This window comes from Oncorhynchus masou, chromosome 30 (genome assembly GCF_036934945.1).
Source record: "Oncorhynchus masou masou isolate Uvic2021 chromosome 30, UVic_Omas_1.1, whole genome shotgun sequence".
NCBI classification, from domain to species: Eukaryota; Metazoa; Chordata; class Actinopteri; order Salmoniformes; family Salmonidae; genus Oncorhynchus; species Oncorhynchus masou.
In genome coordinates this window covers 41,540,598-41,559,224 of record NC_088241.1, presented here as the reverse complement: position 1 = coordinate 41,559,224, position 18,627 = coordinate 41,540,598, and the positions used below count along the sequence as shown (strand labels likewise).

The 18,627-nt window shown below is 39.6% G+C and overlaps 1 protein-coding gene across 1 annotated transcript in view; it reads right to left on the bottom strand.

Annotated features, from left to right (window-relative positions):
• Positions 1–18,627, bottom strand: part of LOC135523160 (cadherin-18-like) — a 217,440-nt gene that overhangs the window by 111,705 nt on the left and 87,108 nt on the right. Inside the window, exon 4 of the mRNA XM_064949884.1 lies at positions 6,600–6,719. Within this exon, the coding sequence (XP_064805956.1) occupies positions 6,600–6,719 (120 nt within the window). The remainder of the gene's footprint in view (positions 1–6,599; positions 6,720–18,627) is intronic.

Below are 18,627 nucleotides of genomic sequence, written 5' to 3'. Positions count from 1 at the left end.
ATAAACTCTTTAAGACCTAGTAATCTTTTACGTCAGTAGCAGTCAATATTTAATCGTCACTTTATTCAGGCTCATCTGAAAGTTGTAAATTCTTGGTTATCTTTATGAACCCTGACAAGTTGAATCAGCTATACAAAATTTGGTTTAATGATTTATTTACTAAATACCCAAATAATCACACAGAATTACATATACACAGAATGTATTATACATTGATTACAAATGATGTCACAAAGGAAAACGTCCCTAGCGGACGGAACAGATATGACGCCTAGTTACCCAAAGAAAGTGGGTTGGGTTTGAGTGAAAGAGCGGGAAGACTGAGGAACAAAAAGGTTTTGTGTCTCTATCGGCCCGTAGGAAGCTATGTTATTGTAAATACAGTATCTTATGCAGTCTAAATAACCCTCCATTTGAAAAAATGAAAATGCAATAAATATTTACTCTGAGCTGCGCTTCGATAGATTGGTCGTAGATAGAAGGCGGGGTGGTCCAGCATGGATCTCTGGTCCTCTGAAGAATGTCTAGTGGTGAACTGGAGCGTGGTAGAATGGATACGCTGTCCGTCCTCTCCTAGCCCACATCTACATTTGCTGCGCTAATGCTAAATTCGATTCGTTAGGTTATTGTCATTCAACCAGTGCTCACGCTGAGGTTGGCTTAGTTCTGTAGGTGACCTTGTCCTTTTTAACATGGGGACCGCAAGTCCGCACGTCCCTGGAACAGGAAGTTTCATTTTTGTTAATGGGTTTGACATTTTGGATGAAAAGTGTGCCCAAAGTAAACCGCCTGCTACTTAGGCCCAGAAGCTAGGATATGCATATAATTTGGATAGAAAACACTCTAAAGTTTCCAAAACTGTTCACATAATGTCTGTGAGTATAACATAACTGAAATGGCAGGCGAAAACCTGAGTAAAATCCATCCAGGAAGTGTTATTGTTTTGAAATGGGTGTTTTTCCATTGAAAGCCTATCCACCATTTAAAGGGATAGGACCCAGATTCCGTTCCCTATGGCTTCCACTAGCTGTGAACAGTCTTTAGAAATTGTTTCAGGCCTTTATTCTAAAAAATGAGGGAGAATGAGCAGTTTCAATGAGAGGCCAGTGGAATTTCCCCAACCTGTTTGGTGCGCAATACCGAGAGTGCACCTTTCTTGTTTTTCTTTTATATTGAAGACATTATTGTCCGCTTTAAATATTAGCGATTATTTAGGCTAAAAACCACCTGAAGATTGATTCTAAACATCGTTTGACATGTTTCTACGGACTTTACGGATACTATTTGGAATTTTCGTCTGCCTCTTGTGACCGCATTTGAGCCATTGGATTACTGAACAAAACACACCAACAAAATGGAGGTTTATGAAATATAAAGAGCGACTTAATCGACCAAAACAAACATTTATTGTGTAACTGGGAGTCTTGTGAGTGCAACCATATGGAGATCAAAGGTAAGTGATTAATTTTATTGCTATTTCTGACTTTCGTGACTAATCAACTTGGCTGCTAACTGTTTGTAATGTTTTGTGCGCTGAGTGCTGTCCTCAGATAATCCTCATGGTTTGCTTTCACCGTAAAGCCTTTTTGAAATCTGACAGCGGCTGGATTAACAACAAGTTAAGCTTTATTTTGATGTATTGCACTTGTGATTTCATGAAAGTTAAATATTTATAGTAATTTAATTTCAATTTGGCGCTCTGCAATTTCACCGGAAGTTGTCAAGGTGGGACACCACTGATCCATAAGAAGTTAAACATTTAAAATGCACAACAATTCCATGTGAATCTGATAACTAGAATGTGTCGACTTTCCAAGATACAATTTGTCATCCTGTCATTAGTAGTAATGTCTTAGACAACAACTGATCTGAGATCATATTCATTAAGTACCAATGCATATTTTCAAGTGGTTGGATTACCGAAATATGGTTCCGTTTCCCACCTTTCAATGTTACCAGACTCTCTATGTTACAAAGGCTTTACAAGAGTCAACTCTATGGAGTAGAGAGAGAGAAAAGGAGAGAGGTATTTATGGGGGTCATAAACCTCCCCCTACGCCAATGTCATGACAGTGCATTAGGCCAAATATATTATCACAGCATATTGGGTATATGCTTGCCATGACAATATTATTCTTCTCAGACCATATTATATTTCAAAACTCAAGCTCAAACAAAATCAAGTGGATTTGTAAAGAATTCAGACCCCTTGACTTTTTCTACATTTTGTTACGTTACAGCCTTATTCTAGCGAATAATGACAAAGCAAAAACTATTTTTTACAAATATTTTTACATATATTACAAATAACAAATGGAAATATTACACTTGCATAAGTATTTAGACCCTTTACTCAGCACCTTTGGCAACAATTACAGGCTCTTAACTTTTTGGTTATGACAATACAAGCTTGGCACACCTGTATTTGGGGAGTTTCTCCAATTCTTCACTGCAAATCCTCTCAAGATATATCAGGTTGGATGGGGAGCGTCGATGCACAGTTATTTTCAGGTCTCTCCAGAGATGTTTGATCGTGTTCAAGTTCGGGCTCTGGTTGGGCCACTCTGGTTGGGCCACAGGACATTCAGATACTCCCGAATCCACTCTTGCGTTGTCTTGGCTGTGTGCTTAGGGTCGTGGTCCTGTTGGAAGGTGAACCTTCACCCCAGTCCAGGTTCTGAATGCACTGGAGCAGGTTTTCAACAAGGATCTCTTTGTACTTTGCTCTGTTCATCTTTCCCTCAATTCTGACTAGTCTCCCACTCCCTGCTGCTGAAAAACTTCCCCATAGCATGATGCTGTCACCACCATGCTTCATCGTGGGGATGGTGCCAGGTTTTCTCCAGACGTGACGTTTGGCATTCAGGCCAAAGAGTTCCATCTTGATTTTATCAGACCAGAGAATCTTGTTTCTCATGGCCTGAGAGTCCTTTAAGTGCCTTTTCTCAAACTCCAAGCAGGCTGTCATGTGCCTTTTACTGAGGAGTGGCTTCCGTCTGGCAGAGTACTGTAGAGATGATTATCCTTCTGGAAGGTTCTCCTATCTCCACAGAGGAAGTCTGGAGCTCTCTCTGAGTGACCATCAGGTTCTTGGTCACCTCTCTGACCAAGGCCCTTCTCCCCCTATATCTCAGTTTGGCCAAAAGGCCAGCTCTAGTAAGAGTCTTGGTGTTTCCAAACTTCTTCCATTTAAAAATGATGGAGGCCACTGTGTTCTTGGGGACCTTCAATGCTGCAGACATTTTTTGTTACTCTTCCCCAGGTATGTGCCTTGAGACAATCCTGTCTCGGACTTCTACGAACAATTCTTTCAATGTCATAGCTTGGTTTTTGCCCTGACATGCACTGTCAACTATGGTAACTTTATATAGACAGATGTGTGCCTATCCCAATCATGTCCAATCAATAGATTTAACCACAGATGGACTCCAAAATCTCAAGGATGTTCAAAGGAAACAGGATGCACCTGAGCTCAATTTCGAGTCTCAGAGCAAATGGTCTGAATACTTATGTAAATAAGGTATTTCTGTTTTTTATTTTTAATAAATATGCTAAAATCAGTTTTCGCTTTGTCATTAAATGTGGAAAAAAGAAGGGGTCTGAATAATTTCTGAATGCACTGTAGATATTGGTGTAGCACTTGCGACTATGCATAGATAATAAACAGTGAGTTGCAGCAGTCTAAAAACAAAGGGGGGGAGGGTGTCCATGTATATAGTCTGGGTGGCATTTGATTAATTGTTAGGCAGTCTAATAGCTTGGGGGTATAAGCTGTTAAGGAGCCTTTGGACCTAGACTTGGTGTTCTGGTAACGTTTGCCATGCGGTAGCAGGGAGGACAGTCTATGACTTGGGCGACTGGAGTCTTTGACAATTGTTTGTCCTTCCTCTGGCATTGCCTAGTATATAGGTCCTGGATGGCAGGGAGCTTGGCCCCAGTGATGTATTGTGCCGTACCCACTACCCTCTGTAGCGCCTTACGGTCAGATGACGAGCAGTTGTCATACCAGGCGGTGATGCAACCGGTCAAGATGCTCTCGATGATCCAGCTGTAGAACTTTTTGAGGATCGGGGGACCCATGCCAAATCTTTTCAGTCTCCTGAGAGGGAAAAGGTTTTGTTGTGCCCTCTTCACAACTTTCTTGGTGTTTTTGGACCATGATAGTTTGTTGGTGATGTTGACACCAAGGAACTTGAAACTCTTCACCCGTTCCACTACACGCTCAGTCGATGTTAATTGGGGACTGTTCAGCCCTCCTTTTCTTTAGTCCACGATCATCTCCTTCACAATGAGGGAGAGGTTGCTGTCCTGGCACCACTCTGCCAGGTCGCTGACCTCCTCCCTAAAGGCTGACTCATCATTGTCGGTGATCAGGCGTACTACTGTTCTGTCATCAACAAAATTAATGTTGGTGTTGGAGTCATGCTTGGCAATGCAGTCGTGGGTGAACAGGGAGTACAGGAGGGGACTAAGCATGCACCATTGAGGGGCCCCTGTGGTGAGGATCAGCGTGGCAGACGTGTTGTTGCCTAACTTTACCACCTGGGGGGCGGCTCGTCAGGAAATCCAGGATCCAGTTTCAGAGGGAGGTGTTTAGTACCAGGGTCCTTAGCTTAGTGATTAGCTTTGTGGGCACAATAGTGTTGAACGCTGGGGTGTAGTCAATGAACAGCATTCTCACATAGGTGTTCCTTTGTCCAGTTGGGAAAGGGCAGTGTGGAGTGCAATTTAGATTGCGTCATCTGTGGATCTGTTGGGGCGGTATGCGAATTGGAGTGGGTCTAGGGTTTCAGGTATGATGGTGTTGATGTGAGACATGACCTTCAAAGCAATTCATAGCTACCAACGTGCTTCGGGCGGTAGTCATTTAGGCAGGTTACCTTCGCATTCTAGGGCACAGGAAATATGGTGGTCTGCTTGAAACATGTGGGTATCACAGACTCGGTCAGCGAGAGCTTGAAAATGTCAGTGAAGACACTTGACAATTTTCCATGCATGCTCTGAGTACACACTCTGGTAGTCCGTCTGGCCCCACGGCCTTATGAATGTTGACCTGTTTAAAGGTCTTTCTCACATCGGCTATGGGGATCGTGGTCACATAGTCTTCCGGAACAGCTGGTGCTCTATCCGATTGGCTATTCGATTGGACAGCACAGTAGGAGCACTCGATTTAGCCAAAGATCCCCGGTTCCGCCGGGTAGTCAAAGTTTGTATTTTCATACAAATTAAATGGTCTACCTGGTGCACAGGGCTTCTGAACCAAGTGCACCTACCGCCAACAGCACAACACAAAAAAACTGAGCTTAAGCTTTTTTCGTTGGCTTTTCTACAGAAATGTTTGGTAATCGACTAGGATGATCGACCTGTTCAAACCAGCGGTCAAAACAGGGAAATGGTTCTAATCCTTTTTCAACCATTCATTTTTCCCATAGAGAATTTTAGAAACACTTAAAATAAGTGCTGTGTTTCGTGAAGTGGTGTAAAGTACTTAATTAAAAATACTTTAAAGTACTACTTAAGTAGTTTTTGTTGTATCTGTACTTACTTTACTATTTATATTGTTGACAACTTTTACTTTTGCTCCACTACATTCCCAAAGGAAATAGTGTATTTTTTACTCCTTACATTTTCCCTGACACCCAAAAGTACTTGTTACATTTTGAATGCTTAGCAGGACAGGAAAATTGTCTAATTCATTCACTTACTTCATCCCTGCTCATCCCTACTGCCTCTGATCTGGCAGACTCACTAAACACAAATGCTTCGTTTTTAAATTATGTCTGAGTGTTGAAGTGTGCCCCTGGCTATCCGTAAATAAAAAAAATGAATTAAAAAATCCTGCCATCTGGGTTGCTTAATGTAAGGAATTTTAAATTATTTAAACTTGTACTTTTGTTACTTGAGTATATTTAATTAAAACCAAATTCTTTTAGACTTATAATTCATGTACTTTTTACACCACTGGATTTCGTGTAAGCTTACCCTGGTGTGACTTTATGATAATCATAAATCTCTCTCGGACAAGTTGACTTTTATTAATATATTCGGCTATATTTACTCTCAGAATCAAAAATGCTAATTAGCATCAAAGAAGACATCGTGCACGACTACAAATCCCTGTCAGCTCCTGCACGTATTCTCTAACTGACACCTATGCTAACAAGTATTGTGTCAATCTAAAACTTGTACAAGAGAGTCCACAGAACTGTCAATACTACTAAATTTAGCAAACATAAGAGAGTTAAATCAGAGATTCTTACCTTTGCCTCAATTCGGTAGTCTTGTCCAGATGATCATGGCAGTTGTAGTTCTTTATATGCTTTATGAGTGTTATGACTTATTCCGTGGTACTCTATGGCTGTAGTTTGCTTACATCTCAGAGATAGCTTCTGTCATTACCTGTACACTGTATGTCATTTGCCCACGGAACCATTGTGGAGAGATTTCCGTGGAGATAATTCCGAAGAAAAAATCACAGCATATCCGACGATAGTATACTATGTATAAATATTTTATGTTGATTCTATTTCATGACTAATTCAAACCAGCACTGCATTCAGTCAAAGTAAGTTGATAATGTGTACAATATTGTGTCTTACCAGTTTTGGGATCAATAGAGAAATATGGCTGTCCTTGGAGAATACTGTAGACAACTCGGGCACTATTTCCATACGTTGGGTCATCAGCGTCCGAAGCAGTAACTTGATATACAGAAGTACCTGAAAATATAATGAAAGAAAAATCAGAATCAAGCATTCTTATCGATATGTGATACTTATGAGTATGTGTGTCTTCATGAGTGCCTTTAATTTCGTACAGAATTTGTTTTGATGTTGGGTAACTTCATATACTTAATTGAAGAAGTAATAGTTTCAGGACTGTTGATGGAATTTATATGTTTAAATGAATGACTAGAATATTACAGTATGTGCGTAGGATACTTACTGTTCATGTGTATGTATGTGCGTATGATATCTACTGTTTGTGTGTGAAAGTATGTGCGTAAGGAGCTAGTATAAAATGAATGGTTTTGTACAACGAACTAGCGCTCTCATGAGTAAACATTTTGACTATTTAGCTGGGCCTCCATCTGTTTCATTCAACAAGTATCTTACAAATTCTTGGTTGCAGGCCGAGTAGTGTAATTGCATTGGGTTATGAACATTGAGAACATAATTCTCGTGATAATTTGGTCCTTCGAGCCGGATCTCAATATCTGCCTCTGTCGTCCCAAGAAACTGCTGAAAACCGTGCACGGGCAGATCCAAGATCCGTAAGACAAAGACCAGACCTCTGAATTCAGGGTTTATTTCAGGTCAGTGGTGAACTGGTACACGACAAAGGTGGTGACGAGATCCAACCTGCACTGCTTTTCCCAGTCTACAAGACGAAGGTCAGTAAATCTTTATTCATGAATTCTGGGGAATTGATGCTCGGGCTACATTCAGAAATTTTTGATTGTTTTTGTGTAGTTTAGGTGTTGATTTTAAAATTCCCATAAGGCATTCTAACCCGGTGACCTATCTTTAGAATTTTAGAATTTTGTGTAGAGAACAAAGTATTCTATGCAATTGGGAGATAGGAATTGGGTGTAGAGCCACCTCGGCAGCAGTAGAAGGGGGTCCGTAATGACACCGGGTATCTGCAGTACCAATATAAACTAGAGAATATTGAGATCTAAATAATTAATTAATTAATTAATCTAGGGGATATTAGCAGGAAGGGGAGAGTCAGATCTTCGCACATCTAGGTCTGATTATCCAACAAAGAAGGGAAGTCTAATTTAGCGGAGTGAGTTACGAGATATTAACATCAAAATAACAAGCAACAACAGAAAAATAGGCTGCTGACTAGGGATTTACGACCCCTGGAAAATAACTTATAGGTTGTATACGGGTGAGACCTAGTGTCCAATCGGCACCTCTATAGATACAGTTTCAAGAAAGGAAAAGCACACATAGGTTAAGAGATAGCAAAATAAGCATAATAACTGTGAGCCCACACATAGGGAGTAGTGACATACACATCAGTGAGACACATAGGAGTAATTTAATCAGAATTAGAAATACATACACATAGATTTTGAGAATAAGCATAGGAACTACAAGGTTTTACTAACAATGGGTAACAATGGGAAAAATTATGTGCGTGTGAGACCTAATAATTTATCAAAAGTCATAATAGTAAGTGTTCCTAAATGCTGAGTAGGAGATAGAGAGAGTGACAAGGGCCAAGAGAGGAAAGGAAAAGAGAAGATAAGGGGACATACAAGGAAAAGACAGAGGCAGAGACAACGAGAGTGAGAGAGAGAGTAAGGAGATTCCTCGCTGGGGAAACGCTTGGACCTTTTTTCTATTTTCTGGGAATTGTCTCGGTAGTACGTGCCGGAGTTTACGACTTCAGACAATTATAATAATTGGGTTATTTGCGTCTCCATTTTAATAGTGTTGGTGGTCCAGGGGTTGAATTCTTGCCTACACGCGGGAGAATCGAGTTCGTATCTCAGCCTATGCACCAATAGACTAAAATTCATTCTGATTGTAATTCAAATATTGATATGTTTGGCCGGGTGAGATACGGTTGTTAGTGTTTGTTTAAGATATAAACTGAACGTTTTAATAGCTGGTTTAGGTTAAATTGAAAGACTAATTCATTCTAAATAACATCGAGGCTATTTTGATGTAATACGTTGTCTTGCCTAACTGATCTACTGGAATAACGTATTGAGAAAGGAGTCATATTGAAATTACTGAATCATAGAAGAGACAGTTACCTAAATCTAAGGAATTCTAAATAATAGACGAGAGATAATTGCGGTAGTTGTGCCCATCGAATGGTGTTTTTATTCTTATGGATTGACTGATGTAGGTTATACATTTTGGCGATTTACATAATGCTTTTAAGTCTGGGACAATTCATAAGGGTGAAGCCGAAAGAGAAGGGAAAGTTGTAGATTGTTTAGGTAACACCAATGAATTTGAACAGGAAGTTAATGTATTCTAACATTATAATGTTGTTCCATTACGTGGAACAATGTCAGCTCAGCAAAGTGGATTGCAGGTTGAGTTAATTTTATTTTAAATGGACAGTGCACATTAATCATATTTGTCTGTGTCTAACGGCAGGGTTTCCTATTAAGCATTTTCAGAGACTGCTTGCAGACATACTGAATGGGATTTAATGTTGCAAAGCAAGCTTGGGCTAAACTAGTCAAGTAGTAGGGGGATTTCATTGATTTAAAGTACAGTATTGTAACCAAGGGTAGCGCACGTTCAATTAAGTTTAATGAATCATTGAGGAAATGTAAAACTAATTATTGGAGGGAGTAGAATGGAATTATCATTATTATTAGGTTTTGTTTGTAGTAAACATTTGGGTTTCTGAATCGGGGTAGTATAATGAATGCTGACCAAGTGTTTTTTCTGTGAAAAGGAGAGCTTCATTTTCTTTCTTTCGGATGTTTTCTGGGGGCTGTAATCTTGAAGGGAGCGAGTGAGACAGAGGCATTTTGCTACCAAATTGAAAAGGCCTGGAAATATTTTGTTTGTTTTTAGCCTTTGGGTTTGAGGAGATTGCCATGTTTCCTAGATACGATATCTTAAAGGGGTGCACACACATATGGAATATTAGAAGTTTTAATTAAACACATTAATTATTTTGATAATGTTCTGGGAACCTAGGATACAACATGTAGAAAATGTTTGATGGTCTTTCTTTCATTTGTATAATATAGTATGAAACACGACTGTAAAAGGGTAGTATGACTTTTGACCTCTATCATGGCTTTCCTTTGTGGTCTGATCAGCCTCATGGGAGGGCCATTTGGATAATGAACTTAAATAATGGATGACAGTTTAGCTAATCAGGCAGAACAAATAGAAGGCCAGAGTTAAGGATCAGAACAGGTAGACGTAGAAAAAATACTAGCAGAACACATGAGAAGACTGTTTGTTAACCAAATCCGTATGTCCAAGATGTTGTGTCCTACAGGTGAATTACAGGAGAAGATGATTCACTCAATCCAACCAGGAGACGGGGGGGGGTGAATCCAGTCCCTGAGAAGAATATACTGGAAGCAGCCCCGTTGGAAAGGCCCATACCAGGTTCTGTTAAAACCACTGCCTTTGCCATTAAAATAGCTGGGAGAGTCACTTGGGTCCACGTTACCCACTGTAAGAAGGTGTGTACACATATAAACACTGCTGACACTGCTGATCACACACAGAGTTAGGAGAAGAACCAAGTACCAACAGGGTCCAGGGGTTACCTCCTTATCGAACATTTCCTATCCTGACCGTTCATCACTGTGTGTGCTCCTAGAAGTGTGAGTATGGAGTGGTACCTAGCAGACAGACTAAGGGCAGGAGAGGGTTGGCGGTTTTCGGGAAGAGTAGGGGCTCTGAGCTGCATCATAGTCTTGGTAACCTTTCTGATACTTCCAGATCCATCACCTGCTGGTACTGATTATATGACGCCATTGTCATTGATACAAAGTAAAAGATAAACTACAGAATAAGGAGTCAAAGAAGATTAAGATGTAGGATTTAAGGTAAACATTAAACAATTCCCTAGAAAAGCAATAACTCTAGAGAGATTGGGTTGGCCAGATTGATGTACTCAGCCAACCCACCTCGGTTCACTTTAAAAATAATAAGTTGTATTACAAAAGTAGTTTGAAATGTTTTGGCAAAGTTTACAGGTAACTTTTGAGATATTTTGTAGTGACGTTACGCAAATTGGAAGCTGTTTTTTTCTGGATCAATCGCGCCAAATGAATGGACATTTTGGATATATATCGATGGAATTAATCGAACAAAGGGACCATTTGTGATGTTTTTCGGACATATAAGAGTTCCAACAAAAGAAGCTCGTCAAAGGTAAGGCGTGATTTATATTTTATTTCTGCGTTTTGTGTGGTGCCTGCAGGATTGAAATATGCTATTGTCTCATTGTTTACTGTTGTGCTATCATCAGATAATACCTTCTTAGGCTTTCGCTGAAAAGCCTTTTTGAAATCTGACATGTTGGCTGGACTCACAACGAGTGTAGCTTTAATTTGGTATCGTACATGGTTGATTTAATGAAAGTTTGAATTTCATAGCATTTTTTAAAAATTTGTCACTGCATTTTTCCTGGCAATTGGCCAGGTGAGACATCAGTTCTGTCATACTCACATACAATATTTTGACAGTTTTGAAAACTTTAGAGGGTTTTCTATCCTAATCTGTCAATTATATGATTATTCTAGCATATGGGCATGAGAAATAGGCCGTTTACATTGGGAACGTTATTTTTCCAAACATAAAAATAGTGCCCCCTAGCTGAAAGAGGTTAATGGCTGAAAGGTAATCGTTAATGTGACTCATTTAGGTTTGGAAGTACAGGAGACAATTCTTAACCTCACAGCAGCTTTATCTGATGTAGGGTGGGCTCGTACCAGCAAAAGACGCATACAATAGAAACCACCAGAAGGTGGTGGTTAGGCACTTGCGCTCCTGGGTTATTGGTCCAACCAGTTGGAGTTAATCTTTCAAGCGCAGGGGTAGCGGAACTCAAAAATATTTTTTTGAAATATGTAACTTTCACACATTAACAAGTCCAATAGAGCAAATGAAAGATAAACATCTTGTTAACCTCTCTAGGGTATGTTAACAAAAGCATCCAACATTTCGAATGCTGCCCCCTACTCTAGAGAAGTTTACCATTTTGGGATAGGAGGCAGCATTTTCACTTTTGGATGAATAGCGTGCCCAGAGTGAACTGCCTCCTACTCTGTCCCAGATGCTAATATATTATTATTGGTATTGGATAGAAAACACTCTGAAGTTTCTAAAACTGTTTGAATGATGTCTGTGAGTATGACAGAACTCATATGACAGGTGAAAACCTGAGAAAAATCCAACCAGGAAGTGGGACATCTGAGGTTTGTAGTTTTTTAAAGCTTGGCCTACCGAATACACATTGAGATATGGATGAGGTTGCACTTCCTAGGGCTTCCACTAGATGTCAATCATCTTTATAAACTGGTTTGAGGATTCTACTATAAAGGAGGGACTCATGAGACCTCTTTGAGTCAGTGGTCTGTTAGAGAGTCTCGGTCTCATGACGCGCGCTCCCAACAGAGTTACTTCTCATTCCAGTGCTTTTCTGAAGACAAAGGAATTCTCCGGTTGGAACATTATTGATGTTTTATGTTAAAAACATGTTAAAGATTGATTCGTTTGCCAGGGACTATAACGGATCTTTTCGAGTTTTTGTCTGGATGAAGTGCCTGCGTCTCATGAAGATGGATTACTGGGCTGAACACGCTAACAACAAGTGGCTATTTGGACATGGTTTGAACTTTATGGAACAAATTAGTCATTTATTTTCGAACTGGGATTCCTGGGAGTGCCTTCTGATGAAAATCATCTGACACAGCAGTTGCAATAAGGAGAAGTCTATCTATAATTCTGTGAATAACACTTGTATCTTTTGTCAATGTTTATTATGAGTATTTCTGCAAAATCACGGGATGCTTTGGAATCAAAACATTATTGCACGTACCGCACCAATGTAAACAAAGATTTTTGGATGGAAATATGCACATTATCGAACAAAAGATACATGTATTTTGTAACATGATGTCCTATGAGTGTCATCTGATGAAGATCATCAAAGGTTTGTGATTAATTTTATCTATATTTCTACTTTTTGTGACTCTTATCTTTGACTGGAAAAATGGCTGTGTTTTTTCAAATTGGCTATGACATAACATAATCATATGTTGTGCTTTAGCTGTAAAGCATTTTTGAAATCTGACACCATGGGTAGATTAAGTCATCAGAGGCCAGTTATAGGAGGCTGAAGTAGGCACAGGAGGAGTTTTGACCAGGATGGGAGTAGCTTTGTCTCAATGCTATTGGCATCCTCAGGGAAGTTTCAGATTAATTCAAAGCTATGAATCCAATAGGTGAAGACTTATAAAAATGTGGATTGGATTAATGACATCTTTTATAATCACCAGAGATCTGTGAATGATACTGGGGATGCAGTAAAGGGTTTCTCTGACCAATTATCCGCCACCTCCCTCATGACCTGGTAAAATAGACATACTCTCGATATGTTAATTGGCAGAAAAGATCGGGGTATGTAGAATACTTGGGGTTCATTGCTGTACATTTATTTTTTTATAACATTGCCATTGCTGTATGTTTAAATTGTAATAACACAGCTCCAGAAGAATCAGTGACCAAGGCCCTGGCTGTTTTAACCACATTAGCTCATGATTTAGTGGAAAACTCAGGGGTGGATAATTGTCTAACAAATTGGTTTGACAGTATGTTTGGGAAATGGAAAAATGTCAATCACTGTGTTGTGGGCAACTTTCACCTGTATGAGTGTTTTGGTTCTGTTTGGATGTTGTTTGTTCCCCTGTGTGAAGGGTTTGATTTCCAGGACTCTGGAGAGGTCAATGACGCAACAGATGGTGAGGTAAGGACCAATTACGAGCTCCGGCCAGGGGGATGACAAATACAGGCATCCAGGCCTAGGAGATGGCTCCATGTCTTTTAACTACGAGGAGCCAATGTTAGATGAGACTGTTTTAATGTTTACGACTGTTTTTTAATGAAGATTGTGTTAAAAATCCTAACAGGAAGCGTTATAATTGGATATAGGCCTATAACAGTCATTGCTGAGTATCAGATGTATATGCATGTATTGGTTTGAATTATTCTTGTATACCATTTATGTTTCCATATAGTATTTGAGGTATCAGTGTATATTATTTAGTCATTAAGGGTGGATTGTTGATGGAATTATTATTATTAATATTCCACCCTGAAACCATATAATTGTATGAAATTGATAAAAAAGTATAAGTATTATTAATGATGTGTGTAGTTTTAGTCAGTAAAATTATAAATCTTTACAATATATCATTTTAGTATCTTAAACACAGACTGTCTGAGCAAAATTCAGTGCCGGCCTTGCTAGAGGCCTCTGAGAGATTTGGGAGAGGGCAGTGAGTACTCCCTAATCTTGAGGGAGGACAGGGAGTGCTTCTCACGGTCCCTAATCTTTGTCGGCTGGGTATTGATACAGTATGTGCGTAGGATACCTACTGTTCTTGTGTATGTATGTGCATATGGTATCTGCTGTTTGTGTGTAAAAGTATGTGCGTAAGGAGCTAGTATAAAATGAATGGTTTTGTACAATGAACTAGCGCTCTCGTGAATAAACATTTTGACTATTTAGCTGGGCCTCCGTCTGTTTTATTCAACCAGTATCTTACAAATTCTGGGTTGCAGACTGAGTAGTGTAATTGAATTGGGTTATGAACATTGAGAACATAACTCTCGTGACAAGGGCACAGAGAATGGTTACCTTTGGGATTTTTTAACCTCTTACAGCCACCCTTCTACTTTTTTAAAGTTCCTCCTGAACACACACCCACATCTAACTGCCTGTAGCTCAGGCCCAGAACCAAGGATATGCATATTCTTGGTTTCATTTGAAAGAAAACACTCTGAAGTTTGTGTACATGTGCATTGAATGTAGGAGAATATAACACAATAGATATGGTTTAGATATTACAATTAAAAAAACATATATTTTTTCTTTTTATTGTTGTATCATCATCTTTAAAACGAACAAGACAAAACAAACATTCAGATAGGATGATGGGGACAATTTCAATGAAAAAAGTTTCAGAAAAGATAACTTCCAAAATGAGTTTGCTACATGACATTTATCATGAAGTCACCCAGGTGTCCCACACAAGTAGCCCAAATGTACCCAAATTGGTGAAGTTGTACATTTTGAAGGGAATAACTATATACAAAATACCAAAATGGTATTCTAACACACCACCCCAAAAAATGCAGAAAAAACATGAAAAAAATATATACATTTACAAAATAACACTTTCAATATTTGGAAGACCCTCAGTCCTCTACACAATATTGTGCTGCTGATGCCAGGTGCCATAGCAGTCTCTTTCTGCTGTAAACCAGAGGGTCAACAAGCATGTGGTGCAGGTAATGGGGGACTTCATTTTGCAAAGAACACAGCAACGCCTCCTTGCTGTGCCCTTTTGGCCCTGAGACACATCCATGCCTGCAGAAATAAATTTGGGCAGATGACCACCACTTGTGGCAGGAGCAGAAGGGACAGAGGTAGAGGGGCCAGAACGTGGTGCAGTGGTGCTGTGGTGCTGTAGCCAGCAAGCTCCTTGATGAGCAGCTCTCTGAAGGCTAGCTGTGAGATGGGGGGCTTTCCACAGCTCTTAGCCATTTCCTTGTGTAGGATGAATGCATTCACCACAGCAATGTTGATGAAATAATAGAAGAAGGTCTTGTAATATTTCATTGTCTTTTGGAGAACATTGTAATAGCCTATCAGTGCATCTGACAGGTCCACACCTCTCATGGCCTTGCTGTAGTCCTTTATTGCAGTTGGAATGGGTACATTTTTTGCAGTTCATGCCCCAGTAGCGCTGAGACAACAGGAGTCCGGCAAGATGAACCAGCTTCATTGGGGGATGGACATCTTGGCACAGGGGGATACCATTCGGAGTCAGTGTCACTGTGAAAGAAAATGTTCAGTTAAAGTAGTTTCACATATGAGCCCTGTATCAACAGGTATAATAAACAGATATATATAGAGCACAGGAAACATAAGGTTGAATATATTATTATAGACCTGCTAGATCCACTGTCTCATTTCTATTATTAAAGACCAGATAGATCTACTGTCTATTTTATATTATGACATTTGGCTAGATCTATTGTCTCTATTATATTATGACAGACAAGCTAGATCTACTGTCTTTATTATATTACAACAGACCAGCTGTATCTACTGTCTCCATTTCACTTTGGCCATTGTTGTGGGCCTGCCCTCCCCTCAACAGTCTCAAATAGGCTATTTCATGTGGGTAAGGTGGAGCGGCAGACACACGCATCTCGGCCATGCTCCCTCTAATCCACAATATGTACAGTGCCTTGCGAAAGTATTCGGCCCCCTTGAACCTTGCAACCTTTTGCCACATTTCAGGCTTCAAACATAAAGATATAAAACTGTATTTTTTTGTGAAGAATCAACAACAAGTGGGACACAATCATGAAGTGGAACGACATTTATTGGATATTACAAACTTTTTTAACAAATCAAAAACTGAAAATTGGGCGTGCAAAATTATTCAGCCCCATTACTTTCAGTGCAGCAAACTCTCTCCAGAAGTTCAGTGAGGATCTCTGAATGATCCAATGTTGACCTAAATGACTAATGATGATAAATACAATCCACCTGTGTGTAATCAAGTTTCCGTATAAGTGCACCTGCACTGTGATAGTCTCAGAGTTCCGTTAAAAGCGCAGAGAGCATCATGAAGAACAAGGAACACACCAGGCAGGTCCAAGATACTGTTGTGAAGAGGTTTAAAGCCGGATTTGGATACAAAACGATTTCCCAAGCTTTAAACATCCCAAGGAGCACGGTGCAAGCGATAATATTGAAATGGAAGGAGTATCAGACCACTGCAAATCTACCAAGACCTGGCCGTCCCTCTAAACTTTCAGCTCATACAATGAGAAGACTGATCAGAGATGCAGCCAAGAGGCCCATGATCACTCTGGATGAACTGCAGAGATCTACAGCTGAGGTGGGAGACTCTGTCCATAGGACAACAATCAGTCGTATATTGCACAAATCTGGCCTTTATGGAAGAGTGGCAAGAAGAAAGCCATTTCTTAAAGATATCCATAAAAAGTGTCGTTTAAAGTTTGCCACAAGCCACCTGGGAGACACACAAAACGTGTGGAAGAAGGTGCTCTGGTCAGATGAAACCAAAATTGAACTTTTTGGCAACAATGCAAAACGTTATGTTTGGCGTAAAAGCAACACAGCTCATCACTCTGAACACACCATTCCCACTGTCAAACATGGTGGTGGCAGCATCATGGTTTGGGCCTGCTTTTCTTCAGCAGGGACAGGGAAGATGGTTAAAATTGATGGGAAGATGGATGGAGCCAAATACAGGGCCATTTTGGAATAAAACCTGTTGGAGTCTGCAAAAGACCTGAGACTGGGATGGAGATTTTTTTTCAACAAGACAATGATCCAAAACATAAAGCAAAATCTACAATGGAATGGTTCAAAAATAAACATATCCAGGTGTTAGAATGGCCAAGTCAAAGTCCAGACCTGAATCCAATCGAGAAGCTGTGTAAAGAACTGAAAACTGCTGTTCACAAATGTTCTCCATCCAACCTCACTGAGCTCGAGCTGTTTTGCAAGGAGGAATGGGAAAAATTTTCAGTCTCTCGATGTGCAAAACTGATAGAGACATACCCCAAGCGACTTACAGCTGTAATCGCAGCAAAAGGTGGCGCTACAAAGTATTAACTTAAGGGGGCTGAATAATTTTGCACGCCCAATTTTTCAGTTTTTGATTTGTTAAAAAAGTTTGAAATATCCAATAAATGTCTTTCCACTTCATGATTGTGTCCCACTTGTTGATTCTTCACAAAAAATACAGTGTTACATCTTTATGTTTGAAGCCTGAAATGTGGCAAAAGGTCGCAAAGTTCAAGGGGGCCGAATACTTTCGCAAGGCACTGTATATATACACACACAAACATAGGCTATGGGTCATACACATACATACAAACATACTCCCTCCCACAATGTATAGCCAACGTGTACTTTACACATTTCATTACACTTTTATACATTGCTACTAAAAAAAATTTAAATCACAAATAATATTTTATATTATTAATTACAAACAACGTCATTAGCATGAGAAGAACTTACCCGTCCAAAACGAGGTCCTCTCCGTTGAAAAAATATTCCTCCATTTGGGAATCAAAGCTATTCTAGCTAAATTAATCATCCTCCAACAATCTCTGTCTCACTTTCCAGATCAATTTCTACTAAAATTAGGTGTACATCTATATATCTAGACTTAGATTTAGCTTTCCCTGACTTAGTCGCTATACTGATTGATTTATAAACAGCTGAAGATGCACTTTACCAAAATAGTGCTGTGCATAACATGCGTGGCTCCTTCCAGTATGAATCTTCAATGGCGAATGGCCCTCTTTACGCCGGAGTTTACTACATGGGTTGGTCTTCCAACACATAACCATTACATACTGCCGATGACCTCAGCTCATTGGCTATCGACCAAGCTAGATTTCAAGACGATCAGTGGTCATTGGGTTAAAATACAGTCAATCAACGAAACAGCGGTCATATCATTGGTGCACAATGATTTCATTACTTGTTGTCTTCAAATCGGTTTCTTTCAGTCAATACGTCCCGTGAAATGACCCATCACGTTTGGTTGTGTTACAAACAACCAGTTGATTGCAATGAAACCAAACATGACTGGATAAAGTCACCTTTAGTGTGTGTATTTACATCGAATGTGTAGTTGAAAATTGAATGAGAAGGAATTCAAAACACAAGCAGTTCACAAAATGTTTTGTGTTAAGATATAAAAATAGATTTTATCAAACAAAACACCATTCATTGTGTAACAATGAGCATTGGGATTGCAAACAGAGGAAGATAGTCAAAGGTAATCAATTTATTTTATTGAAACTTGTGATTTTGTTACGCCTGTGCTGGTTGAAATAG